General features: G+C 43.1%; 1 protein-coding gene across 2 annotated transcripts; it reads left to right on the top strand.

The window, feature by feature from the left end:
* Positions 1-9,945: 9,945 nt before the first annotated feature.
* On the top strand, positions 9,946-26,146 carry PLCXD1 (phosphatidylinositol specific phospholipase C X domain containing 1). Of its 2 annotated transcripts, none has more exons than XM_069875895.1 (7): positions 9,946-10,020; positions 14,133-14,275; positions 17,253-17,389; positions 19,966-20,094; positions 21,229-21,384; positions 24,842-25,025; positions 25,854-26,146. In XM_069875895.1, the coding sequence occupies exons 2-7, from the start codon at positions 14,164-14,166 to the stop codon at positions 26,144-26,146; spliced, it is 1,011 nt and encodes a 336-aa protein (XP_069731996.1). In that variant the 5' UTR covers positions 9,946-10,020; positions 14,133-14,163. The 2 variants fall into 2 exon arrangements, with proteins under 2 accessions (XP_069731996.1, XP_069732004.1); XM_069875903.1 differs by lacking the exon at positions 9,946-10,020 and adding an exon at positions 13,046-14,049.
* The last annotated feature ends 311 nt before the right edge of the window (positions 26,147-26,457 follow it).

Here is a 26,457-nt window from a genome sequence, read left to right as displayed (position 1 = left end):
TTTTGACCAGTTAGCTTCAATTAGAGCTTTATCATTCCCGAAGATGGCTTGTTGGAGGAACTAGTCGCCATAAGCATTCAAAGAGCCTGGCGGGGAGAAATGGGAATTTCTAGGCTGCGGTTTGTCTGAGTTTAATTTGGGACGGAGTGACTTGCTCCCTAGAAGTTGTTCTCTATCCTTCAGTGGGAATGACTTCCAGGTGCATCCTGGGTTTTCCTCAGCTGACAATCCAGGTGATACCAAGATCTGATGGGTGAAATGATCAAATGGTGCTAAAAAGCATAATAGTCTCAGGAAAATGAAGACTGTGTGAGTGGGGAGGGATGACAGTTGGAGATGGCTATATGAATTTTGATTGCCCTAGTATGAGGAATTTTCCTTTTGCCCATACGAGGACTAAATGCTTGGGAATTTTCTGTTTAGGAGATACCTCTATTCCTCATCATTCCCCTGGAGCACCTGCATGTACAACTTGGCAGGGATGAGGGGTTGTGTATATTTAAGAAACGCCTCAGAGACTTCTAGGCTTACTGAGTAACTGTGGGAAAACACATGAATCCATATTTCATTTGGACTTCTGTCAATCTGCACAGATTTCAAAGAGAAGTGGTGCCTGTTGCCCGTGGGCTAGCCCTTGGAGATGAGTTTTAAAGAAGAGTAGTGTAAGAAATGGGCTCTCCCGCCCTCGTTTCTCATGTACTGAGCGAAATTGTTAGCTTTTGTTATGGAAGGAAACCTGCCTAATCAAGACGAGAGGGACAGTAATATACAGGAACATGTCTGCTCACGCATGTTCTGCTGGAAGTGGAGCCTGAGACTCAGCTGCTCTGTCAAATTATGTGAGTCATGTTTTTATTTGTGTTTTTCTTGAGCCTGAATTGAGGAAGCTCGTGTGAGAAATTTTACGCCCCTTGACATCACTCTGCACATCTGCAAGACAATTGCCTGACATTTTTCCCTTGGTGTCAGATTAAATAATAGCTAGACATTGTGCAAATAATTCTGCTTAGCCGTTATTATCATGCCAAGGCCTTGCACAAGATGGGGACTTCTCCTGTTGGGGTGGTTCCACTAACACATGCTATTAAGACAGCAGCTCTGTCTGTTTGCACCACTGTTGGTTGGCCCTTTGAAAGCACAGGTAGAAAGCCCACATGGGAGGAACTGGAGGAAGAACAGCACATCCTGACCACCAATGCTAGCTGTCAGGGTAAATCTGGATGGTATATAGAGCCCGTAACTAGCACCTGAGCAAAGGCAAGCTGCAGGTTCCTCATTCTTCTGTTATATACAAGCATTTTGGCACAAGCATATCACTGGTCTTGGATCCCTAGGCAATCACGCTCTGATAAGAAAAGCACTGAAAGGGAACGCAGACTGCTGCATAAATGTGTTTCTCTGGCTGTAACCTATACATCTTCTAGAACTACCCTCTCCTAAATTCTGTCTGTGAGAGCAAAGGGAGCTGAGACTGTAAGAGCAAAGGGATTTGCATTTCTCAACCTCATACTGAAAGCCACAAGCCTGAAATAATTTGGGGTATTTTTTGTGCTCACTTTCATTTTAAGAATGAGGAAGCTCAAGACTCTGGGTGAAGAGTGAATGATATTCACATATATTGATGCCTTATGGATACGTTTTCAGAAAATTTTTTATCCTTTTAGGAACCTTTGCCCATTCCTGCATTGATGTTATAGCTTTAACTAATGATCTTAATCTGCTTTCAAGCTGTAGTAGTAGGAACATGACAGCAGTGCCCTCCCTTCTCAGTATTCCACTTGGTGGTTAAAAAGGAGAAGCAGAGGCAGTAGAACTGTGTTTCATTTTTAGCTGGCTGCTTGCTCTCTGACTGCTGACAGGATCTCAGATGTAAAGGCCTCTAAGGTCAATGTTTAAGAATTACTGGGACCTCTTATTCTAGACAGGGTCCTAGCAACAGGCACACCCTGTGGTGTACAGCTCTCTGCAAGGTGATCAGCTCCCTCCAAGAAAATAAAATTTCTTGAAATTTCTGCCCCAACCTTGGTCCTGTTGTGTGATCTTCATCTTCATGGGAGACCAGCCATGTTCACCTCTGCATTTGGCCCAAACCCCAGCTGCCTGTTAATAAAATTATCAAAACATTCAAGAAAAACTTCTTTTTCAAGAACTCCATGCTACGACTGACATATTTTTTGTCGAACTCAACTTGTGAGTTTTGGGCACTGGAACAGGCTGCCCAGGGAGGTGTTTAAAAGATGGATGGATGAGGTGCTGAGGAACATGGTTTAGTGATTGATAGGAATGGTTGGACTTGATGATCCAATGGGTCTTTTCCAACCTAATGATTCTGTGATTCATTGGTTAAAAATTGACAGGGACAAGAAAAAGGGAACAAAGACAGTACAAGATAAGGCAACTGCATAAATCTCATTTCCTTAAAAAAAACCCCAAAACATCATCCCAATAAATAACCCCTTAGTTGTCAACTTCTATTTCCTATAAGCCACCAATTATTTAGGCTTGCGTTAGCCTCGTTTCCCAAATCTGACTATGTTACAAGGCTACTTAAATCATTGCAAATTCTTTATGTGAATTTTCTTTCAGTATGGAGCAGAAACTGAAAATAAGGGTCTGTCCCTGTAGCCTGACACGAAGTTTTGTCTATATCAGAGGACCCGAGGGTCATTTCAAGATCAGAAATGTTTCAAGTGTATTTCTAGCAGTGTCTGAATCTGTAGCTGATGGTTCTGATTATGCCCACGAACTGAATGAAATTCTCACATCTCAATAACACAGCTATTCCTATAAAAAACTTAATAACTGCAACAATGCACAGTGGGTGTGCCATCATGTTCTTCACTTGTAACCAGGGAACAGGAAAAACTTGCACTTCAACTTGCCACTAACGTCCTTTCTCCATGCAGCTTCTAATGTGTGCTGTAACAAATGTGCTCGTAAACCCCTGTGAGATTTATTACTATATTATATTACCATGAATTAATTAGTTATCATTGCTGTGATCACTGCAAGTAAAATAGATATGGGTGTATATAATTGTAAGAAATAACAACTTTGTTTTTACAGCGAAACTTGACACTCAGGAACATCCTAATCCATGGAAAAGACATTTGACAAATGGGATAGTCTTCTGTAGGATTTTATTTGTTTATAAGAGGCAGTGGATTTTTTTTGTTAACTTGATAGGGCAGGAGGTGGTTAGAAAAGCCTTAGTGTATCTTGAGGCCAACTGAAAGAAATTTGCTGTGGAAAATTAACTTGTGGGAGGAAACAGATTACAGTCAGGTAGGGTTTGGTCACTACTAGAGCAGCTCCTAGCTGCTTGTTTTTCTGTTTTTATCAAGCAGAAACAGTGACATAAATTCTGATGGCTACTGAGCTTCCAGTGCATTGGAGTGGCTTTTTACCACTGCTTTTAAGAGAAGGTGGTTTGTTAAGATTGCATTTAGAGGCTTGGCAAAACTGCTTTTGTGGCCAGGCAACACTCTAATCTGTAAGTTGTGTTACAGCAGTGCTAGAAACATCCCCTAACTAGGAATACTGTACTTGAAGGGTAATTACTACTACTATTTTTGCAAAGTTGGAGGAAGGTGGGCCATATGGAGTATATATCTGGATATTGATGAATTATCTTAGGTAAAATAAAACACGACACATACAGAAGCACCAAATTGGTAAAATTGCAGCAGTTACAGCTTTGCAAAATATGGAATAGGGCTGGTTCTGCTCTGAGGACCTGGTTTATCTGACCTGTATTGGGATATGATAAGTAGTGTCCCTCAGGAATCTGTACTGAGACTGTTTAATATCTTCATCAATTATATAGACAGCAAGATTGAGTGCACCCTTAGCAAGTTTGCAGATGACACCAAGCTGAGTGGTGCAGTTGTCACACCAGAAGGACAGGTTGTCATCCAGAGGGACCTGGACAAGCTGGAGAAGTGGGGCTGTGTGAACCTCATGAGTGAACCCAAGTACAAGGTCCTACACCTGGGTCGAGGCAATCTGTGGTTTCAATACAGGATGGGGGGATGATGAGATTGAGAGCAGCCCCGTAGAGAAGGACTTGGGGGTGCTGATTGATAAGAAGCTCAACATGAGCTGGCAATGTGCGCTCACAGCCCAAAAGGCCAACCATATCCTAGGCTGCATCAAAAGAAGCATGGCCAGCAGGTTGAGGGAGGTGATTCTTCTCCTCTGCTCCAGACCAGGGCTTGAGCACCTCTGCTATAAGAACAGTCAGAGAGAATTGGGGTTGTTCAGCCTGAAGAAAAGAAGGGTCCGGGGAGATCTTACAGTGGCCTTCCAGTACCTGAAGGAGCTACAGGAAAGCTGGGAAAGACGTTTTACAAGGGCATGGAGTGATAGGATGAAGGGGAATGGCTTTAAATTGGAAGGGGGGAAGATTTAGATTAGACATTAGGAAGAAATTCTTCACGATGAGGGTGATGAGGCACTGGAACAGGTTGCCCAGGGAAGTTGTGGCTGCCCCATCCCTGGAGGTGTTCAAGGCCAGGTTGGATGGGTCCTTGGGCAGCCTGGTCTGTGGGAGGTGTCCCTGGCCATGGTACGGGGTTGGAACTGGATGGTCTTTAAAGTCCCTTCCAAACCAAACCATTCTATGATTCTATGTAAGTAACCTCTGCGCTGAAGTTTGGCCCTTAAAAGGTCTTACTCCATGACAGGTTATAGTTGACAGTCAGTAATGCATGGGGAAAAAATGACTCATCAGCTTCAGAAGAATATTCACAGTTATCCCACAATGATCCATTATGAGCGCAGAGCCATCAAGGCTTAACCTACATGAGAACCACAGCAGTTAAGGTCTGGATGGCTTAAAGAAGCAGAAGTGACAAAGGTACTGGAAATACATTCCTGAGGACACAGCCACCTAGTTTTCACAACTGATCACAGGAGGAAGGTGGGATGTTGTTCATGGCTGCTGAAGGACACAAGACTTGCTCCCTCAGCTTCACTGTAGTGAAGAATTTAAGCAAAAAAACAGAGTCCCTCTTCCCCATAGTCTGCCACCAAGTTAGGAACTGTCTGTAGGAAAGACATGGACAGGGTACAGTGTCTTGGTAATTTTGCCTTTCCTAGGGTAATGCTGCAGCCCCTCTCCTGCCCAGGTCACTGCTTCTCATGACACTCTGAGAGCTGTCTTCTTTGATGAAAGGTGTTGGTTTACACTGTTGTTTCAGCTTCTCTAGGGATCAGGACATTGGAGTAGCAGGTTTTGGTTTTGACCTGTCTCAGCTACCACAAAAAAAAAAAAAAAAGACAGTCATGCAGAATAGGGAGTGTGGTGAGCAAACAGCTCAGGAATCTACCTCGTCTGCATTTTGGAGGACTAGATAACATATTAACAGAGCAAAGGCAGGAATAAGAGGAGAAGGTTTCCCTTCACCCTGTAACTAGAAAAGCTTTCTAGTAGACAAGAATGCATTTATTTTTTTGTGTCTCCCCAGTTTCTGTCTGTGTTGGAATGAGTTCTAGCAACAAAGTATTATTCTTCTGCTGGTATCTTTTCAGACAGTGAGTCTGAGGAGAGAGGTTTGTTTATCTCCACTTTAAGCTTCTCTTCTTAGCAGAACATTAGGAGCAACTCTCCTGCACCTCCGTATGCCGGCTGTCCCTTTGTCGTCTGCTGATCCGATGGCTCGGTGGACAAAGTTGATTATTTGCAAGATGACAAGAAGAACCAGTACCTCCTCATAGTTCCTATCTCTCCCTGACTAGCAGAGCTGCCTTCAGCTGCAGGACTCTCACAAACTTTGCTATCACAAAGCAACCATCAGACAACTGAAGTGTGGCCATCTCAATACCTTTCTCCCTGATTCCCTAGGATTTACCTCCATTGCTGAATTTCTTGACTGTGAACAGGTGATCTGTTGCAGGAATTTCTTGTCCTTTCTCCCTGACGTACAATTTTTTGATTTCCCTGCCAGAAATACTTCAAATCCAGTCTCATGGGCAGCATCTTCGCTCAGCTGGTGGGTCTTTGGGGCACTGCAGCATCAGCCCTCTTCTGCTTGTTTCTCCCTTCTTCCCCATTCTATAATTCTTGACATTGGTGGGACTGTATCAAATTGAAGAATTTGAAGATTTTATTTTTCAAATTTTTTCTTATTCAAAAATTTCAATTAAAATTTAGCTAATAAAATTCACTCTGTTTTTCTTCTCCTCTCTGTAATTTTAAAGTAAGAAAGAAATTTCCCCTCATCTTGCAAAGCTCTGATGAAAAAAACCCCTATCTCATGTGACCTTGACTCTTGAGAATCTATGATGTGAAGGGGGCAGTATTGTATCCTGTGTCTAACAACCACAGTAACATTTTTACCAGCCACTGAATTTTATCACTGAATTTGCCTGTTGCAAGTAAACCAGGGCTGGTTTTTCATGCTTTGGCATTCTGTGATGAGTTTGGGCAACCTAAATCCCGCCTAAACCCTTCAGCTTAAGATTTCCTGTAAGCTGGTGCCAAGTCTTCAGAGGCATCTCATCTACAGGTAGCCTGAGCATGAGGTGCAAATGAAGACTCCAGGCTGTGTCCTCCAGCCTCATCATGGTCCTGCGCACAGCACTTCAAGCTTAAAGTAGTCATCATGGTCTAGTAATCCCAGAAACAAACACAAGGAACCAGAAATTGCTGCCCAGAGTGACCTCCCTGGTGCCACAAGCTGCCTCCCCGTCGATTACCCTGCTCTCAGGAGCCACTGTGGCTGCTGCCACTAGATATACAACCTCCTCTCAGAAATATTAATCTATCTGTTTGTTCCCAAAGAAAGAAATTAGGTAAGGGTTGAGAGGACTTATCAGTAAGTCACGGCAGGAGCAAACACACACATTGCCAGGGTGTTGCAAACATCTCCAGAATAAACACTCAAAATCTGGAGTATTCAGTTAAGGTTGTTTAGTGGTTTTCTGTATGTTATAGCAGAGAGAAAAGATGTGCCGTGTCTGAAAACCAAAAAAAATGGAATGGGAGGCAAAAAAAAGTCAAATATTGTAATGGTTAAAAAAATTTCACAAACGTCTATGTCCCCTGAAAATAATCAACTGATTCCCCTCAGACTGAATGCAGCACATTTTAGGAAGCCAGAGCTGTTTAAATGTATGAGGTCCAGTTTAAGGCTCTATGACTGGTGTCACCGTGACTAGCAAACCCGAAATATTTCACTGTGATCCACAGCTATAAACTAGATCTGTGTTTCCATCGATGCCCATGCTGAAGATTCTGTATCTGTCTCTTGATTCTCTGAGATGCTACCATTTTCACTATTGAATACTTCAAAATCTGATAAGCTTCTTCTGGGTAAGATCTTTGTCCAACACTTTTGAACTCCACTATCAGTCTTTTTAATGCAGACATTTATCTCGTGATGGGTAGTTGAGAAATCTCAGGCTTCCCCCTGCTTCCTCCTCTGGAAATCTGCTTGTCATTCTTTCTGCAATTATTGCTAAACGCTATCCTTGCCTTGACCCCTCCTCAGGAGACAAGCTTATTCAGGGCTTAATTGCTTGCTGATTAATTTCCTGTCATTCCTCATTTTATAGGCTTCCTAAATCCCTGTAGACAGATTGTGATCTCGGGGCTAAACCAGGAGCAACTCTCTTGACATCTGTAGCAATTCCAGTGCAAACAAAGAAGAACCGAGACCCAGACTAAGACTTGAAAGGGTGGGAATTAGGAAGGTTTGGAGCGGGCTTGAGGTTTTCTAATAGAGTATATCAATTGAAGTGAGACATGCAAGATTGTTTCCACATCAGTCAGCAGATACTTCACATTTCTAAGGTGTAAAGTCTTGTTGTAATGCCTCCAGAATAAAGCATTTTGGTATTTCAGTTCCACAGTTCTTTTTGAGTTTCCTGTTATTCATTTCAAATCAACACAAAACCAGCTTTTAAATTTTTCTTTCCACAGTCATATTTTCCTGCTAGTCCCAACGACTTCACACAGGTTTGCTTTACAAGACCAGACCACATCTGGCTGTACTTTATTTGTTGTGGTTGTATCCAGAGGCCACTTGACTGCTGTTTTATCACACTTCCTTAGTATTAACTTTCTAAATAAATGAAGAATTAAAGTTGACTTTGCCTGATTTTTCTTCCTAAATTTTCTGTTTGAAATCCTTCCCCATTTATTTCATTCATTTGCAGGGGGATGGAACTAGATGATCTTTAAGGTCCCTTCCAACCAAAACTATTCTATGATTCTATGATTCCATGAAGACCACAGTCATACATCTCTGTAACTGTTCCCAACTACCTTCTGTCATGGTGGTGCAAAACCACACAACCTTTAAATAGCATCTTTTCTTTCTTACCTTCTCCTTTGCTCTACTTCATCCCTTTTGGCATTTTGTCCTTTTAGTGCCTAGCTTTACAACCTGCTGCATGTCTATTCTGTATCAACCTACAGGTAGTTTTGTGATGCTTGGTAAAAGTTGGTACATAAACAGCAGTCTCAGCTGTGGCAGAACCCTGAAGCCCAGGCAGCTCCACTAACCTGGAACTCACCAACGGGAATGACTCTGTTGCCTCAGCGTTTAGCTGGTCTGGCTGCTGTTGTTGGCACAGCAGGTTTTGCCCTGTACAAGAACACTGTTACTCCTTTGGCTCTGACTCCTGTGAAAATAAGATAGTGAAAAAGGATTATCTGGAAAATACATCCTTGCATTAAGAAGCACAATACGGCAGCACAACTCTGAGTTTTCCCTGATTGAGGTATGATCCTGTAGCAGTCAGATTCCAGTTCAGCTGCAGGTGACTCTCTGAGAATCATAGAATCATAGAATCACCAGGTTGGAAAAGACCCACCGGATCATCGAGTCCAACCATTCCTATCAAACACTAAACCATGGCCCTCAGCACCTCGTCCACCCATGCCTTAAACACCTCCAGGGAAGGTGACTCAACCACTTCCCTGGGCAGCCTGTTCCAGTGCCCAATGACCCTTTCTGTGAAATATTTTTTCCTGATGTCAAGCCTGAACCTCCCCTGGTGGAGCTCGAGGCCATTCCCTCTTGTCCTGTCCCCTGTCACTTGGGAGAAGAGGCCAGCACCCTCCTCTCCACAACCTCCTTTCAGGTAGTTGTAGAGAGCAATAAGGTCTCCCCTCAGCCTCCTCTTCTCAAGGCTAAACAACCTCAGCTCAGCCACTCCTTGTAGGATTTGTTCTCCAGCCCTTTCACCAGCTTTGTTGCTCTTCTCTGGACATGCTCCAGAGCCTCAACATCCTGCCTTGTGGAAGATAAAGAGAAATTAATCTTCTGTATCATGTTTTTTTCCATTTCAGTTTTAGCTCACCATTCTTTATTTAGGGAACAGTGTATTTTAATGTGATTTTGGAACAGGTTGCTGAAGCAGGGGAGCTTCCTCACCACACCAAGAAGCCTCTGGGAAGACTGAAGAGACACTCTGCTTTGAAAAGCGCACCGAGGATTTGCACATTTATCTCTATATAGCATTCACTCTGCTATTTACCTCCTGCTTCCTTACACAGCACACTTTTTTGAGGAGCTTGCCTAGTTTTCTACAAGGTACCGTAACAAATGTGAGCGAGGATGAGGGGCAGTACAAGTAACGAGGAGGGAAAGAATTGTGTGTTCTAGAAACTGAAGAAATGGAAAATCTGTTGGACAAAGCAAGCAATCAAGGCATTTACACACATATATACGTAGCTTTTTCTTTATTAATAGATTTGAAACGCAGTTGAGTGATGGTTACACGCTATGACTCGGTGCCTCCCTGTCCCTCCTTGGCGCGTCCCCTGCCTGCAGGTCCCTCCCGCAGCAATACACCTGCAGCCCCACTAAGCGGCTCACCTGTGCCTTTCAGGCTTAACCAGAACCACCCACCCTTCTCCTTCCTCATCTCTCTCGCCCCTCCTTCACCCTCCTCAGCCCTGCGGTCCCTTGACCCGGGCGGGACAGCCCAGCGTGCGGGGTTTGTGCCGGGAGCCTGGGGGGAGAGAGTCTCCCTGGAAGGGCTGAGATGGAAACCAAGGAGTTCGTCGGAGTAAGTAAAACCCTTTAGATAAGGACGGGAGAGAAGCGGTCCCACCTCCCTGAAGGGTGAGACAGTGGGATGCGGGCATCAGTGCGGGCAGGACCTCTTCTCCTGGGACATCACCCTTGAGTCTGGGGGCTGGTGGCTCTCGTCCAGATGTTTCCTCTAATTCCTGTGGTGCTTGTTAGCTTCCGGGCCAGCTGCGGCGAGTGTTTTACTTATGTCATCGTCAAACTCATTAATTATGTCCACCTCCTGGAACTGCGTGGCGTTTAGCTAACACTTATTGCTCCAGAATGGTCCGCGCGTGCAAAGCAGCCTTTGGGCATCACCTGGCTGAGGCTTGATGATCTCAGAGGGTTTTTCCAACTGTAATGATTCTGTTTGATGAGATTCCACCCAGTTCTCTCAGCATCCTGAGGTTAGAAGGCAATGTTCTCTAGTGGCTTCGCACATTTTATTGCTTGTTTATTGTTTGTGTCCTTGTAGAGTCCTCAAAATGTAATTGCTGCCTGCACTCCGACCACCCAAGGTTAGGTCAGAAAGCCAGAGCGAGTGAGGGGAGCAAGGATAGTTAATCATGGCAACAGTGTGTGCAGGGTGGACTTGTCCAACTGGAAGGGGGAATCATAGAATCACCAGGTTGGAAAAGACCTCTTGGATCATTGAGTCCAACCATTCTCATCTGCCACTAAACCATGTCCTCATCTACCCATCTTTTAAATACCTCCAGGGATGGTGACTCAACCACCTCCCTGGACAGCCTGCTTGATAACCCTTTTGGGAAAGAATTTTTTCCTAATGTCCAGTCTGAACCTCCCCTGGCGGAGCTTAAGGCCATTATTCCCCCTTGTCCTATCACCTGTCGCTTGGGAGAAGAGGTCAGCTCCCTCCTCTCCACAATGAGAGGTGGTAGCTAACAGTTGTAATTTCATTCCTCCAAGCAAGCCTCGGTTTCTTCCTAAAGGCTACACCGTATCTCAAACACAAGGTAGGAGCTGAATTTGGATGTGGTGGTGTGAACATCGAGCGCTTTGTATTGCGTGGGGGATCAGCCCAAAATCTGGTCCAGTCACTTCTGTATGGAACTTGATTTGCAGACAGCTGTGCTGCTGCTCCTGCTGTGCACTCCTGGTGGCTGCCATGCCCAACCTCGGGGTGTTGTGGAGGGTGGTGAAAAGGAGAGGAGGAGGATGAGATGTGATCTGCTCACCTGCCTGTGTTTGCAGGACTGCAGCACGGCTTGGTCTTGCTGTTTCTGCTCTCTGCTGGCTCTCCCCAGGCCTGACAAGACACTCCTTATGAAGTATTCTGGTCCTGCAGAGATTGGGGTGTTGATGGCAGCTTGTGTTGAGCTGAGAACCTGCTGTCCGTGGGTTTTGGCAGGGCAATGCTGAGGCATCTGTTGGTATATCCCAACAAAGCAGAGCTTGATGCATCTGCAGGGGCTTCCTCGACGTGGGCCAGTGCTGGGCTGTCCTGGCTTGATAATGAACTGGAGTAAGGGATTAGCATGGCAGAAACCCACCTTTGTTTTCTGTAGCTATGGGACTGTGCCCACACGGGCCTAAGCGAGGTGGTGAGAGCATATGGTGAGAAGAGGGCTGGCAGCAGGTAAACCTGCACCCTTGGACTCATCCTGGGAGAGCTCTTGGTGTAAACAAGATTGTGGTGGGCCAAAGTGTGGCTGGCTGGTGGGGCTTACAGGGTCACTGCTGACTTTTGAGAGCGGCATGCCCTCTCTGCATGCCCACTTGGCAGGGCATGAGTGTCTTTGCGGAACAGAGGAACTGGACAGCCCCAAAGGCTCTGGAAAGAGGACTCTTGATCCCAAGAAAGAGAGGAAAACCTGTGTTTATACTTAGGTTTCTACTCTGTGTATGGGACCTACACTAAGTGCTGCCGTACGTTGGAGTGTTGCGTCCTCACACCTCCTTTCATCTTCAGAGCCGGGGAAGGGGGAAGACTATCCCATTTTTTGCAACTAACTGGATAGCCATGTTGTGTTAAGTGTATGCGGACCCCCCCCTCGCTGATGCTACATGGTACATAGACTGGAGCAGAGTGGATCTGGGTGAACAGTGGTGTGCAGTCTGAGGAAGCACAAAACACAGCAAAAGGGGGCAAGAATAGCTGCAGACCCCCCCCTGTCAGAGGGAGGGGTCTGCAGGAGTCAGAAGTTTGGCAAGTTAAATTGCAGAGACAGAGGATGGATAAGTTGATCAACCCAAGACCTGAACTTATTTCTAAGAATAAGGATACCAGATGTGGTGTATAGAGACTGTTTGCTTATGCAGGACAAAAAGATCTGCACTTTTTATTTTCCCCTAAATATAACCATAGGAATTTTTGCATTGGGCTTTGTATTAGGCCCATAAAATACCTGCTTTATATTTTTTTTAAATAAGGAGACAAAAGGAGCAAGAGAGGGTTTAAACCACTTCTTTCCTGTTTGTGCAATGGCCTTTTGCTTATGGATAACTTCAGAGGCAGCTGCTTGTCATCAGGAGGAGAGCCTCGGGTTACGTGTTGGATACATGCAGGCTGTGTCACTGTGCCAGGGTGGGCAGGGCATTTCCGTCAGCCGACATGGTCCCATTCTTATCTTACCGGGGTGCCCACACTCAGTGAGACCAGGTCAAAGCCACACCAAAGGCCCCGCAAGGCAGGCTGGATGAGTGATGCTACGTGTGTTGTCAGACATAAAAGCAGATTTTATCTGTCGTTTGTGGTATGTACAGCCAACTTAGGAATGCAGACCCTAAAGCTGCCTTTCAGATGACCCTATGTGACTGCCAAAAAAAAAAAAAATCTATTGCACCATGTTTAAGGAAATGTTCTTTGTGTAAACAGTATGGCTTACTTGTAAATCCATAAAAAGCCAACCACCTCCTAAAAGCAACCCAAGGAATATTTTAGGAGGAAGCAATCTTGAGAATGGGTGTGCTGAGATGCAGCAAATGGGACCAGGGACCAGTGAGGAAGTCTAGCAGAACACAAAACCTGGATGAATAACTATCTGACTGCCATTGCTGTAGCAAACAGGAAGGAATCATTCATGGTGGCAGCTTTTTTAAAAGGCAAGGTGTGATATTAATATTGGTTATCGCTGTGCCATGATCTAGAAGAAAGTGGCCTACTAAATAGCCGTGAAAAAAATAGTTAAAGCCTTGGAAACAGTGAAAAGAAGGAATGCTTTCATCCTCAAAACCACGACTTAAAATTCAGGAGCATCCTAAGGGGGAAAAAAAGAAACCCATGGAGATCTTATCTTAATACTCTGCATCATCCAGGAGAACATAAAATGAAAAAGGAACATGATAACTCTAGTAGGCTCTGGTGATGACCATGTTTTCTCAGCTGGGTTTCACCCACTGGCACTCCTGCATGATTGTTAAAAATTTATCAGAAGATCCCAGAGGGACTTGTATCCAAGCACAACAGTTTAGAGTAGTTTTCAGGAAAGTCTGATGAAACTGAAGAACTTGTGATAATGGGCCCTGTAGGGTTGATAAGAACAGACCTCAAGAGATCTTCTCAAAGCCAGAAATAAGAAAATAGAAATTTTCCCCTTTGATCCGAGAAGCTAGCGTGATCTGAAAATCCCATGTCCTGACATCCCCGTCAAGGCTTTTCATAGAGGTATTGTTGTGTCGGCTGAATCGATGCTCCAAGGCAAGTGTTCTCCAGGAGCCTGAGGGTTGCAGACTCAACCCCTGTCCTAGTCCTGCCATCGGTCCTGCTGCTGTGCTCCCGGGGCTGCACAGGGTCAGGGAACAGACGTTGTTTCACACTGCAGATAGGTTACTCCTTTTAATGTCGCAATAGGCAATGTAGACAGTAATTTCTCCATACCGACCAAGCTGCACATATTTGTCTTGGCTCTATTTTTTCTTTCAGTTGGTCAATTTACAAGCTTGAAGCTGGAGCCCTCCCTTGGCATTTTGCTGGGAGACAGTGTTATCAAAAGCAGAGTATGTTGTGGCTGAGAAACTCTTGACATTTTGCTGCAGCTGAGAGAAGGGTTGACATTTTATGGCATGTATAAATCTCTTCTGCACAGGTACAATTTAACGGTATATGCAATGGTTTATTCTTTTTCTTTTCCTTTTACCTCCCAGAACGTCCTATGAAGTCCTAGATCTGTCCCTAATGGAAGGCCTTTTGCAAACCTCCATTCACATGTGCCATGAAAATGGTCAGTGGATGTCGCGATTACCGGAGAAGCTCTGGGATATTCCCCTCTATAATTTAGCTCTTCCAGGTAAAGATTAACTTTTGTTCTCCGTTGTTTTGTTAGCGTGTCATTTAAGCACTGGGACATCCTGTTTGTCCTATTTCAGGATGGTTCTCTATTATTTGGGTCAATGTGTGGGTGAAGGGTTTGTGTGATGTGTGCATGCATGTGAATACTTTTAGCCTGTGATGTCTGGTGTTTCTTAGGGGGGAGGGAGAAAAAGGATTTTTTTTTTTGAAGGAAGGAAAGAAAGAAAGAGGGACTTATTTGCAGTCATTGTGCATCATCTTGTCAGATCAGTGAGCATTTGCTTATCTGGGATGTGGTGAGAGTTTTCTAATATGTTCTTGCCCCTTCCTACATAATAAAATGGTTCCAAAAGGAGAGGAATAACATTTTACCTTCTTATTTGTTTCTTTTTACTGTTTAAAAGAGGCTGGGAAGGGATGAAAAAAAATAGGATGGGAATTTTTAATTATCATGTGTTTTTATTAAGGTAGAGTGTGACTTTTCTGTGTGGTCCTACATATTAAAACAGGATTTATCCTGTGGATAAAACCAGCTGTGCTATAGCTGGTGTCCCCATCGGTACTACATTCAGACCTGTGTGCTATAATTAGCCTTTCTTTGGACAAACTATTGCTTCTCTCTATTGCTTGGAATAGATGATGTTTTTTTTCCTCCTGTTCAAAGAAGTTATGGGAGAACCTGTTTTTACCACCATGGGAGGCACTGGAGGACTGTCAGCTCTTGAGTGATTCCTTTTGCCTCCACAATGAAAATGTTACTAAAGAAAAGTCTAGCCTGTGTTTTCTCTCACACCTGTAGATATGACAGGTAGTTTGGATAGAAAGCAGCACAGGTTATTTTCGCTTCTTCCCCTTCCTTGCAAAAATCCTTCAAAAAGTCAGTAGCATGCTCAGTGCTTTCTTTGGTGGAAAAAGAACCATGCTGCTTCTAAAAACCTTTCACAGTGGTGCTTCTTGGACATTGTAGAAAGCTGAGATGTGTGCCTTTGAATTCCTGGCTCTTCCCTTGTTCTTGTGGATGTTTGCTGTTCTTGTGAATATGCCTGCATGGAGAACAAAAAAAAAGGAATAGTTGAAGACAAGCCCATTTCAGCAAACACTGAAGGACTTTTATAGAGCATTGCAGGCTATTAACTTGGAAGATTTTGGTGGCTATCCAGCTGATGTACAAAACTGGTCTAGCCCAGGTCAGAACAAACGCAGATTACGACCAAGCAGGTCAAGACAGCTCTGTCAGGTTTTTAGAGGGAGCAGTGACTCAGGGAAGCCCAATTTGGAAATGGAGGCTTATCTCAGGTAGAGAAGACAACAAGGAATGCAAGGAAGGTGAGAAGATGCATTCTGAAAGCACGAAAAGGAGACAGAGGCAAGTCTCAGTAATTACTATTGTGTTTGCACCAGGTTCAGCAGAGTGCTGCCAGGGAGATATTGCTTTAAGCTCTGGAGCTACCTGGTTTGGTGCTAGCTCACTATCTTTGCATCATATTTACTGTGCCATGGATTTACTCATCTTCCTTTCATTACTGTCACTCACTGACAGCACAAGAAGACTCCTATGTGAAAGGACACTATCCATTTGGTGATTGGCACCAGTAGATGCAATGCCTATCAAAGGAATCCCATTCACTTCCCTCAGACTTGGATTTGGCCCATGGGTACTCAGTGGTTTGACTGCATCTGTAAGAAAAAAACCTTGATTGTATGCCCTCATTATCAGTCTTCCATCTGCAATGAGCTTGGTTTCTGTATTTAATAGGGGAAAATAGGCAGAAACCAGATTTTAAAAGGTGAAAAAATGTAGTGTGATATTGAACTATTATTGACAGTCTCAAAGAATCTTCTTTATTTCAAATGCAATCTTGTCCTTTTTGTCAAAGAATCATAGAGCATGATACATTGGCACCAGTAAGATACATTGACACCAGTAAGACTGACCATTCAAGAAAGCAGTTCCTAGCACCAGTGAATAATTTGTTTGACAGAAGACATAGAAAACAAAGTGATACGCAAATGATACTCTGTGAAGGTCTCTGCAAGTCACTTCACTGAGTTGTTAGCTTTTCTTATTGAAACTCTATTAAATTAGAAGAAATAATAAACAGAAAGAGCTAGCAAAATCACTGACTGCCTGTCCTGAGGGATTAGGAGTTGCAATTGAGTTTCATCTAAACATGGTGCAAGACGTGTCAGATTTATTAAGACCTCAAGAAGTCTAATATTTGTGCAGGCTGTACTTGGCTCTGATGTTTAGCCTGCCCTAATGTAATTCACTGTGCTGGAGAGTGTTGGGTAATTTTCAAGTCTGTAAAAGATCGATCTTGTCCATCTATCCCATGTGAACTTAGAGTTGGATTTGTCTCTGGAGCCTTCAAGCACCCACCTCTTGCATTGTTTTTTGCAGGGAATGTGGGTGTTTAGTTCAGAAGAGCATTTTTATCAGCTATTTATGGTATGCTTAAAGTGTGAAGTTAGGACTTCGTCCAGTCAGACATGTAAGAAGATAAATTTGTACTTTCAGTCATATTTTCCTGTGCAGAAGTGATGGGACTGGAGTATGAAATCCTGCATTTGGACGACTCTGAAATCAGGATAAGTTATAGATAAAGTCAGCCTTCATCTCTTTTATTCACTGAAAAAAAACAGGTTTTCACATCAAGATAGCTATTTTGCTGGAAGATGCTAGTTGAAACAGGCCATTATAGTTTGAGGCAAGCAACAATAATGTGCTGTTTAGATGGGTACTGCTTTATTGAAAAATATTGAAAAGTCTTAATGCCTTCCCTTCCATGAGGATTTCAGGCAAACTTATTAATGTCAGGTGAGTGGTGTCTGTGGAAGAGCCCACCTTTTTGCCAAGTGGCCAGGCAATGTAAGTGTGTGATTTGGAAATGAGATGGCACATCAGGTGTGTGCACACAATGTAACCATATATTGTGGTGCTTGAGGAAATTTCCACTTAATTTTGTATTTTACAGGGAGTCACGACACTATGACCTACTGCTTGGATAAAAACTCTGCTGTTAGTGGCAACGAATCCAAGGTGGTGAAGCTATTAAACAAATGTATGCCCTGCGTTGTGCACCCCATTATCATGAAGTGGTCTACAACACAGGTAACTTACCTAGTGCTTTCATCATGTCTGGGCAAAGTTGAAGCTTGTGCTGTAGTGCTGGGAGTGGTCACGCTGCCCCATACACAACGAAGGAATAGCCTGCTGCCTAGAAATCCACCCTCTCATGAGATACTGTGCTTTTAGGGTAAGAGAGAGGTGCTGTATGTACTGGGTCTTCTTTTGTGGGGAAAAAGCACTTAGGCAGGGATGATACACAGACAAAAATGTTGCTTAGAACTGACTGCTTGGTACTAGAAACTCATTGTTTTACACGTTTATAGTTATTATAAATAACATTTAATATTACTGCACTCAAAAGAGATTTTTCTCTTGTATTTTGTTCATAAGGTAACATTTGTCATTTTTACTGTCACTGCTGTGTGAGATGTCAGTTGTTTTCCCCATCTTTATTGTCTAAGTTATTTTCACCCTCTAGCACAGACAAAAAATCCTGTTAAGGGATTTTTTTTTTAATGAAGATTAAGAGGAGGAAGGTGTAGTACCTCACAGAAGGTCTAATTAATTTTTTTTGAATGACTAAATATTAAGCTTGTTCCTCACAAGCGTGTGCTAAAGACAAAATTAGACATTATGATTTAAGTTAGAGCATTTGAAGATCTTTTTCTAAAGGATAGACTTCCCTTTTCTTTGGTGCCAAAAAGGTACCAAAAGTCTTTTCCCTTTTGTTCTTATTGAAGTAGTTAATAATAAGTAAATTAAAACTGAATAATTAATAAATGGCAGTAACTATGCCTAGGCTTCTTTTGTGTTTAAGCAGCCCTGGTAATCTGGAGTCTTAAATGCTGCCAGGTATCAAATATGCAGCGATGAGTTGATGGGTTTTTCTTTGGGACTTGAGCCAACAGAAGATAGAGATACCTCCTAACCTGTGGGTTGCTGGCCAGTGAAGTGACCCTGTTGGTGACAAACAAACTTCTTACACCATTATAGAATCATAGAATCACCAGGTTGGAAGAGACCCACTGGATCATCGAGTCCAACCATTCCTATCAAACACTAAACCATGCCCCTCAGCGCCTCGTCCACCCGTGCCTTAAACACCTCCAGGGAAGGTGACTCAACCACTTCCCTGGGCAGCCTGTTCCAGTGCCCAATGACCCTTTCTGTGAAAAATTTTTTCCTAATGTCCAGCCTAAACCTCCCCTGGCGGAGCTTGAGGCCATTCCCTCTTGTCCTGTCCCCTGTCACTTGGGAGAAGAGGCCAGCACCCTCCTCTCTACAAGCTCCTTTCAGGTAGTTAGAGAGCAATGAGGTCATTATAGTCATTTTCTGGTCTGAACCCACTGTGCAGAGCGGGAAGTGGCCTGGAGCTGGTGGGAAAGAGGCACAGCTGCGGTCCTGCTCCTCCTTAACTTTGCGGTGCTCGAGTTATCTTTGCAAGGAGGTGTCTCCACCCATTGGTATCCAGAACTGAGGTCAAGGAGCCTTACTGGTGGTAGGACCCACAGGTTCCTGGATGGCCCAGTGCCTAGGAGGCGGTACTTGGCTGAAGTCCTGGCTGTTATGGGTGTCAGTCTAGAGGCTCAAATATTTCCTGAGCAATGGCTAACATGAGGTGTGTAAATTCCACTCATGCCCTGGATGTCTGGTATGGGATTGCAGCACTGAGCAGCATTGTGGTTATTCAAGCACAACACCTTATACTGATTTAGCTTTTGTTGAAACCTTTCTGACTTAAATCAGTAGGGTGTATGCTTTCTGAAACCTAGAAGTGTTGTCCATAGTAGGCTGAAAGGAGACAAATTAGTCTTTAAATTTATTTACTGGAACTGATTCTATTTTCTTATGCAATAAGAGCCTTTATAATTAAGAGGTTTATTATTTGGGACTTCTTGCCCCAGAAACTCAGCTTTATCGTCTGTCCCATTCAGCCCTCAAATCCAGTAAAAGAGCTCTATGGGAACTGGAAATAGAGGAGGATCTCTGTTTTGTAGGACTTAGAATCACAGAATCACTAGATTGGAAAAGACCCCCAGGATCATCGAGTCCAACCATTTCTATCCACCTCTAAACCATGCCTCTTAGCACCTCATCCACCCAACTTCTACAGGTTCATTCAAACTTTTAGAGAGACTTTACCCTGAAAGAGAACAATAGCCTGTACTTTTTTCTATTTTTGTTTTTTTCCTTCTTCTGAGGAGGGGGGAGCTCCACAGAGACAACCACAATAAAGTCTTTGATCTAATAAAATAAATACAGCATTTCTAGGGTGCTGATCTTGCAGGTTTTCTTCATATGAATAGTCCTCTGAAGAGCAATGGTGTATTTATGCACAGGTTACTGGATCTTCAAATTTCAGAACATGACAAAGGCAGAGGTCTGAAACTAATCTAATCTGTACTCGCAGTATACGCCATGAGGAAATTGGGATCCCTCTTGTCGTCAGTATATGCTGTATAAGTTGCAACTTGCTGCCATACAATGCCATTTTAAAGATGAAAGACCTGTGAAAGACGTCATAGGGCTAACTTTGTAGATCTCTTTCAGCTTTCTAAACTAAAGAAACAAATCCCTTCCAGGCTCTCAGGACCTTTGTCTACTGTTTCACCTTTCAGGTGCTGACTGTAACAGAGCAACTTGAGGCCGGAGTTAGATATCTGGATTTCAGGATTGCTCACAAAGCTAATGATCCATCTATGAATTTGTACTTCGTGCATATGGTTTACACAACCGTTACTGTACAGGTATCGTCCTAACTTTTGGGATGGCTATGAAAACAGTGCTGTTTCTTTTATTTGAGAGCCATCATAATATGAAAATGCTGGTAAAAGCTTTTCTGAAGAGGTTATTTGTTTTTCTAATGTAAGGACTTCAAATCAGAGAAAATCAGCAGGGCTGGAAGTTAGTTGCAGCAGCTGCAAGCGCGATTGGAGCATCAATCAATTCCTTACAGGAGCTGCTGTGCCTTGCTCTCCACTGCCCACCCCTTACCAAGTGCCTGATGTTTCTGGGTTTTATCTTGTGTGATCCCAGGATGCTACCCAGGGCAACCCTGTTTTCCAAGGAAGGAGGGAATTTATTAGAAAGAAGATGATACTAAAAGCCTAATAAAATCACAGAAACACACTTTCCCCCCGCCTCCCCCGAGGTAGAAGCATTTCTCTGAAAGACAGAATCAAGTGTAGATCCCATGATCAAACAGCTGTCAGCTGCTGTGAAGAAACTATTGTCTTTGCATGTGCTCTGTCACTGTGGAGTAGTTTACATCTTCTTTCCATTTGCTGGGGTCTGTACAGCCAGGCACAGCCAGCTAGTTCAGCTTTTCAGTTGTCGACTAACTAGCTAAACTTAAGTTCTGTGCTTGTGAGTCTGAATCCTTCGTGCCTTGAGATTTCATGGTGACTGTCATGCTGCTGTAAACCATGAGATGTAGTGCCTGACTACCTACATGTGGTCTTCAAGAAGTTATCATTGCCCATAACAAATGGGCAAAATGGATCCTGTCATGTTTAAACAAGCACAGAGCTTTTCCCTGGTTTTGAGTCTGCTGCTAATACATTGTTTGTCCTTAAAGAATTTCTGGAAGAAGAGTTTACTGCGAACCTACCTCTAGGCAGCAGGAGATTATTGAAATACGAAGCTGTTAAGTGTAGTGTGCTAGAACCACATCCACAGTGAGTAAGCAGAGACCTGTAGAAAGTATGTTTTCCTGGGGTGTATCTCTCTGGATCACCTTGCAGGCTGTCAGATGGACTGTCACGCTGATTTCTATTATTGTGATTGTGAGTCTACCCAACCATCAGTGCTCTGTTGGTTTTATATCCTTTCCCCTGCATAGCAGAGAAGATTTTCTAAATTGCCGTGACTCTCTGTTGTAGGATATTCTGTGCAAAGTGTTACGGTGGTTGGAAACTCACCCCCAGGAAGTTGTTATCTTAGCCTGCAGAAACTTTGATGGATTAACCAAGAAACTTCATCGTCACCTTATTGCCTGTATAAAAGAGATTTTCCAGTGTAAACTCTGTCCCAGAAATGTAAGTATGGATCCCTTTTCCCTCCTTCATCAAGAATGATGTGTTACAATGAGATCTATGATTCCAAATTTTTAGATATATTCTACTTTTGCTGTATTTTTAACCTAGGAAAAGCAACATTTGCTGCATCAGAGAGAGGTCTTGTCCTCCTCAGTTTTATTAGGTAAAAGTAAACCTACATCTCATAGTGTGGAGGAGGGAATTAAATTCAACTCTTATGTCTGTTGAGTTGTGGGACAACAGTAAGGACACAGTTGCCATCCACGGTCCTGAGTTTTTTTTTAAAAAAAGGGTGTGTATGTTTATAAATAGTCTATACTATATTCATAGAATTGAAAGAGTTCATTTTCTGCCTCATAACAACAGTAATTATAAAAGAATTTTTATTCTATTTAAAGTAGTTTAGGTTGAAGTGGCCTCTGGAGGTCATCTGGTCCCACCCAATCACGCAAAGCAGGGCCAGCTTAAAAGTTACGTTGGGCTGTGTGCTCTCTGTTTCTGAATATCTCTGAGGCTGGAGGTTCCACAGCCTTGCTAGGCAGCTTGGTCAAGTGTTTGACCACTCTCACAGTTATTGTGTTTTCTGTCTATCTGATCAGAATTTCTCGTGCTGTAATTTCTGTCTGCTTTCATCCTTTTGCTCTGCATCTCGAGGACACATAGCAAAAGAGGAATCTTCTCTACATCTGCCCGTTAGGTGTTTGTGGGCAGCCGTAAGACTTGCCCATAGTCTTGTCTTCTCCATTCTAAACAGGTTAAGCTTCCTTTTCTGCAAAGCAGCTTTCTAGTCACCAGCCCCCAGTCTGTCCTGGTGCATAGGAATAGTCCATCCAGGTGCAGGACTTTCCATTTAGCTTTCTTGAGCTTCATGAGGTTTCTGCCAGCCCATGTCTCCAGCCTGTTGAGGTCCCTCTTAATACCATCTCTGTCCTCAGTGCATTTCTGGTCACGTTGACTTTTTGGAGCTGACCTTCTAACCAGCCTAATAGGCTTTCAGTCACCCAAACCTCCTTAAAAGCTTTAATTTAAATAATCAGAAATTATTTGTTTGCTAGATTTTAGAAGTGAAATTTTTAGCTTCCTCCTTTTTTTTTATGAGGTGTGGGTGCTTTTAGCAGTTAAACAATTAACATTTCAAAGATGCACAGGAACAGAGGGTTTTCCCTGGAGATGTGAGGGGTACAGGATAATGACGACCCTGTTTGCGATTCGAATTCAGCCTTTGAAGCTGGTGTATCAGTAAGGGGCAAGTATTACCATTTCAAAGCATTTTGTACAGCAAAGTTAAAATAGAACAATTCTCAGCAAAACTAAGGGATTCTGAATATTCAAGCCTCAGCTGAATAACTGAAGGCCTGAGTGACACTGTTTTATTGTTTCCCCGAATAACTTAAGTGTGTAAGTCATGAAGGAGCAGAACAATGCTGGAGAAGATGGTCCAATTTTGCTTTCAGACACGTGGGCAAGCGCCTTAAAAATTAAAAAAGAACAACTATGTTCTTAATTGCAAAAGGGTCAAACTGCTGCTGATAGTTTGAATGAAGGTGATGAACAAACAGTTTGAGATTACCTGACTGAAGAAAGAAGAATATTTCTGAAGAGAAATTGTCCAGAGTGAGGGAGGAAGGGCACTGGAAAAAAGAGAAGCCAAATACTTCTCTCAAGCAGGAAGCCAGGGGAGGTTTAGATTGGCTATTAGGAAAAAAAGTTCTTTACTGAAAGAATGGTGAAGCATTGGAACAGGCTGCCAGGGATGTTGGTGAGTCTCCTTCCCTGGAGGGATTAAAAAGCATGTACACGTGGCATTTCAGGACGTGGTGCTACTGGGTTGATGATTGGACTTGATGATCTTAGAGGTCTTTTCAAACCTTAATGATTCTATGACTTCATCTCTATGGGATCTAAGACCAGCACAATGGGTCTTGCTATTTCTGCAGGTGATATCATTGCAGCTTAGGTAGCTGTGGTTTTCTTCAGAGTCATAAATTCAGTTTTAACATCAAATAATCATGTGTTTGCTCACTTATTTAAAATAATCTGCCATCTACTGTCTTTCAAGACTGCAACTCTGGTGTCGCACAAAGCTGTTGAAGTATTTACAAAGTGACTGCTCCAAGTCCAGATCTGTATGTAGTACTGGCACAGGCCACAGTGTGACAATGTTACCTTGTGCTTAAAATTTTAATTGCCTTAACTATTCAAGGTGTCTTCCTTTGATGTCGATAACTAGGGCTTAAAAATCCCTTGTTAGACATCTACAGTTTCACTTCTGCTTTGTTTGCAAAATGAGCACCTGTGCTCATGTACACATTTCTGATAGCTTTGTTGTTGTTGTCATCTCTTTTCCCACCTGCTTTTTTTTTTTTTCTCTTTTAAAGACAGTTCCCAGCTTTAGAAAGGCAGCTGGTGTAAAGCAAAGGCTTCTGTCAACCACGATTGTTGTGGTTTCACAGAATCACAGAATAACCAGGTTGGAAGAGACCCACCGGATCACCGAGTAGTTGTGTCTTAATTTTGTGGTATTTTCTGACCTAACAGGGCCTCGTGCTTCTTGGATGAAGCAAGTGGGATTCCTATGTTCATTCAAGCCTTGGCTCTCTTCAAAGCTTTACATAAAAAAACTTCAACTGCCTCTGGCTTGTTAATTAATAAGTTAATTGGAACATCATAAAGCCACCATTTCCTTTTCACAAGCAACAGACCACTTTTAACTACCAAAAAAACCCCCAATAACTGTTAAATATGTTGGTTTTGCAAATAAAACTAATCTGAGGGCCTTAATTCTGTCCAATGTTAACTTTTGAGACCTGGAAGATACCGAAACACCTAAATTTAACAGACCTGTTTCAACCCATCTGTCTGTCTGAGAAGGTTTCTGACTCAAGTTTTCCATTCTCTTACTTCAAAACATCTGGAGCATCCCAATTTCAGAAACTTTCCAATTGGACAGATCAGAATTAACATATTTCTTGAAGACTTGCGCTTAGTCTTACTGAACCTTAAGCAGTTCAGTTTTCATTAATGGCTACAGCGACAACTTTGGATCAATGTGAGTCACTAGCCAAAACGATTCCTGCTTCTCTGTGTGCGTGTCCCTGTGCTTGGGCGTTGGGCTTTGTCCCACAACTACCTCCTTTCAAAAAATGGGTTGTGTCTTCCTCTCCCAACAAATACACAGCAGTGGTATATGAATGAGGGCTTTCTTGTTGCAGAGGTGTGAGATGCTGAGTTGCATACTTTACCACAGCTGAATTGTTTGAGGAAAGGAGGAACCTGCTGAAGTGGATGCTGTTGCCACTGCAGCTTGTAACCCAGCCAACAACATTTTCAGGTGTATGTTTAAAAGCTCCATTTGAAGTGAATCTGTGCCTCTCTACGAAGGCAGCTTCACTCACAACTATTTGAACTTCAGGAATGCTGCTGTTGTTGACTTCAACCTAAGCACGTTTGCCTGTAGGTGGTGCCGACACTGCGGACCATGTGGCAGCGAGGCCATCAGCTGATAGTCTCCTACGAAGATGACATGGAAGTAGTGGAACACTGTGAGCTGTGGCCTGCGATCCCTTACTGGTGGGGAAACAAAACTGCCACTCGTGCTCTTATTCAGTATCTAGAGCACATGAAGCGGATGGGTCGTCCAGGTAAGCACAGGGAGTTGCTCCAAGGAAACAAGGGGTATGTACAGCCATGTAAAACAAATAGGAATACATATGTTGGTGTATGTGTGTGCATAGACTACATAAATCACAGCACCTGCTTTACTTGCATGATCCTATGGTGCTGTCCTGCCCTTCTCACAAGTAGGTGACTGCTTCCTCAATCCAGTGTTTCTTGCTTTAGGCAGTGCTGACGATGAGAGAAATGCATTATGCTAGCCCTGTTGTGGGAAAAAAAAACCCTTGAGAATGGTGCATAAAGGCTGTAGCTACGTCAGGAAATAGCAGCGCTCAAGCATGCTTGTGTAGTCTAAACGGAAAGAAATTAATTTTATAACCTCTGATGCAGCTCCGTGATGTGCATGCATGGTGTGACGAAGGCAAAAAATGCTTCAAAAGCAAGGTCCCCAGCCAAAGGAAAATGCTGGTGTAGGTGTAGCCTGTGCTCCTGTCCGCCATGGGGAAAGCTAAGCAATTGGAAGCAACCTGTACCAAACCCAAACAATTCACAAAGGAGGACTAGCTAGTGGGCAACCTTTAGTCTGCAATGAGTAATTTAGATAAATTTAGCTGAACTAGAATGGTGCAATAAGTGAGCTGGGTTTCAGTAATTGCATATCTAAGCAATGCAGTTGTGACAAGAGAAGACTCTCCAGAAACAGTTCTAGGGAAGTGAAACAATACAGAAAGATTGTATAGTTAGTATTAAAATAATTCCCAGAGAAATGAGATCTGGAGTTAATGTAACACTGAAACATTTTCTATTCTCCTCCAAGGAATATTTATTGTGTTGCTTTCTGATTTTTGTTACAGAAGAATTCTTTGTAGCAGGGATTAACCTTACTGAAAATTTAAGGTATATTCTTGTGCACCCCTTTGGATCATTGAAGAAAATGACACTCCGGAGTCTTCCATGCTTGAAAATCTGGATAAAGCGGCAGTATCCAGGACCAAAAAAAGAATGCATTAACATCATTGCTGGAGACTTCATAGGAAATGACGATTTTGTCAAAGATGTGATAGAACTTAACACAAAAATTAATTCTCCCTTACATTGTCATACCAAAGGGGGTGGAACAAATAGCGTTTCACTCTCAGCTTCTTAATCTGTGAAATGCTGAAAAGGCTTTGTCTGCATTTAAGGTGTCCTGGTTTAAACAGCCTGGATCCCATATAGGCCCAGTTAACTTAAATGAGGGATGGTTTAAAGACTCAGTAAGGAAAGTGCTCTTCACGTCATCAGGGTTTTAAGGCCTTTTCATAGAAAAGAGAGCAGGTAGACCTTGCTGAAGTCTCTAGAGAAATATGGTATAGCATAATTTACTTAAAATTCTGTAGCAGTTGGCAATGTTGGAAGTCCCAAGAACTTAATCCTGTTTTATTTTACTTATGAGCAAGGAGAAATATGTCAGTAGCT

Source organism: Phaenicophaeus curvirostris, chromosome 1, assembly GCF_032191515.1.
Source record: "Phaenicophaeus curvirostris isolate KB17595 chromosome 1, BPBGC_Pcur_1.0, whole genome shotgun sequence".
NCBI lineage: Eukaryota > Metazoa > Chordata > Aves > Cuculiformes > Cuculidae > Phaenicophaeus > Phaenicophaeus curvirostris.
Note: the sequence above shows the minus strand (reverse complement) of the source record. Positions and strands in the feature narration are given on the sequence as shown.

Excerpts from the sequence above, each read along its gene's own strand:
- PLCXD1 (XM_069875895.1), top strand. The coding sequence starts at position 14,164 with ATGGAAGGCCTTTTGCAAACCTCCATTCACATGTGCCATGAAAATGGT. Across the intron at positions 14,276-17,252 it reads CTATAATTTAGCTCTTCCAG|GGAGTCACGACACTATGACC; the intron begins GTAAAGATTAAC and ends TGTATTTTACAG. Across the intron at positions 17,390-19,965 it reads TGAAGTGGTCTACAACACAG|GTGCTGACTGTAACAGAGCA; the intron begins GTAACTTACCTA and ends TTCACCTTTCAG.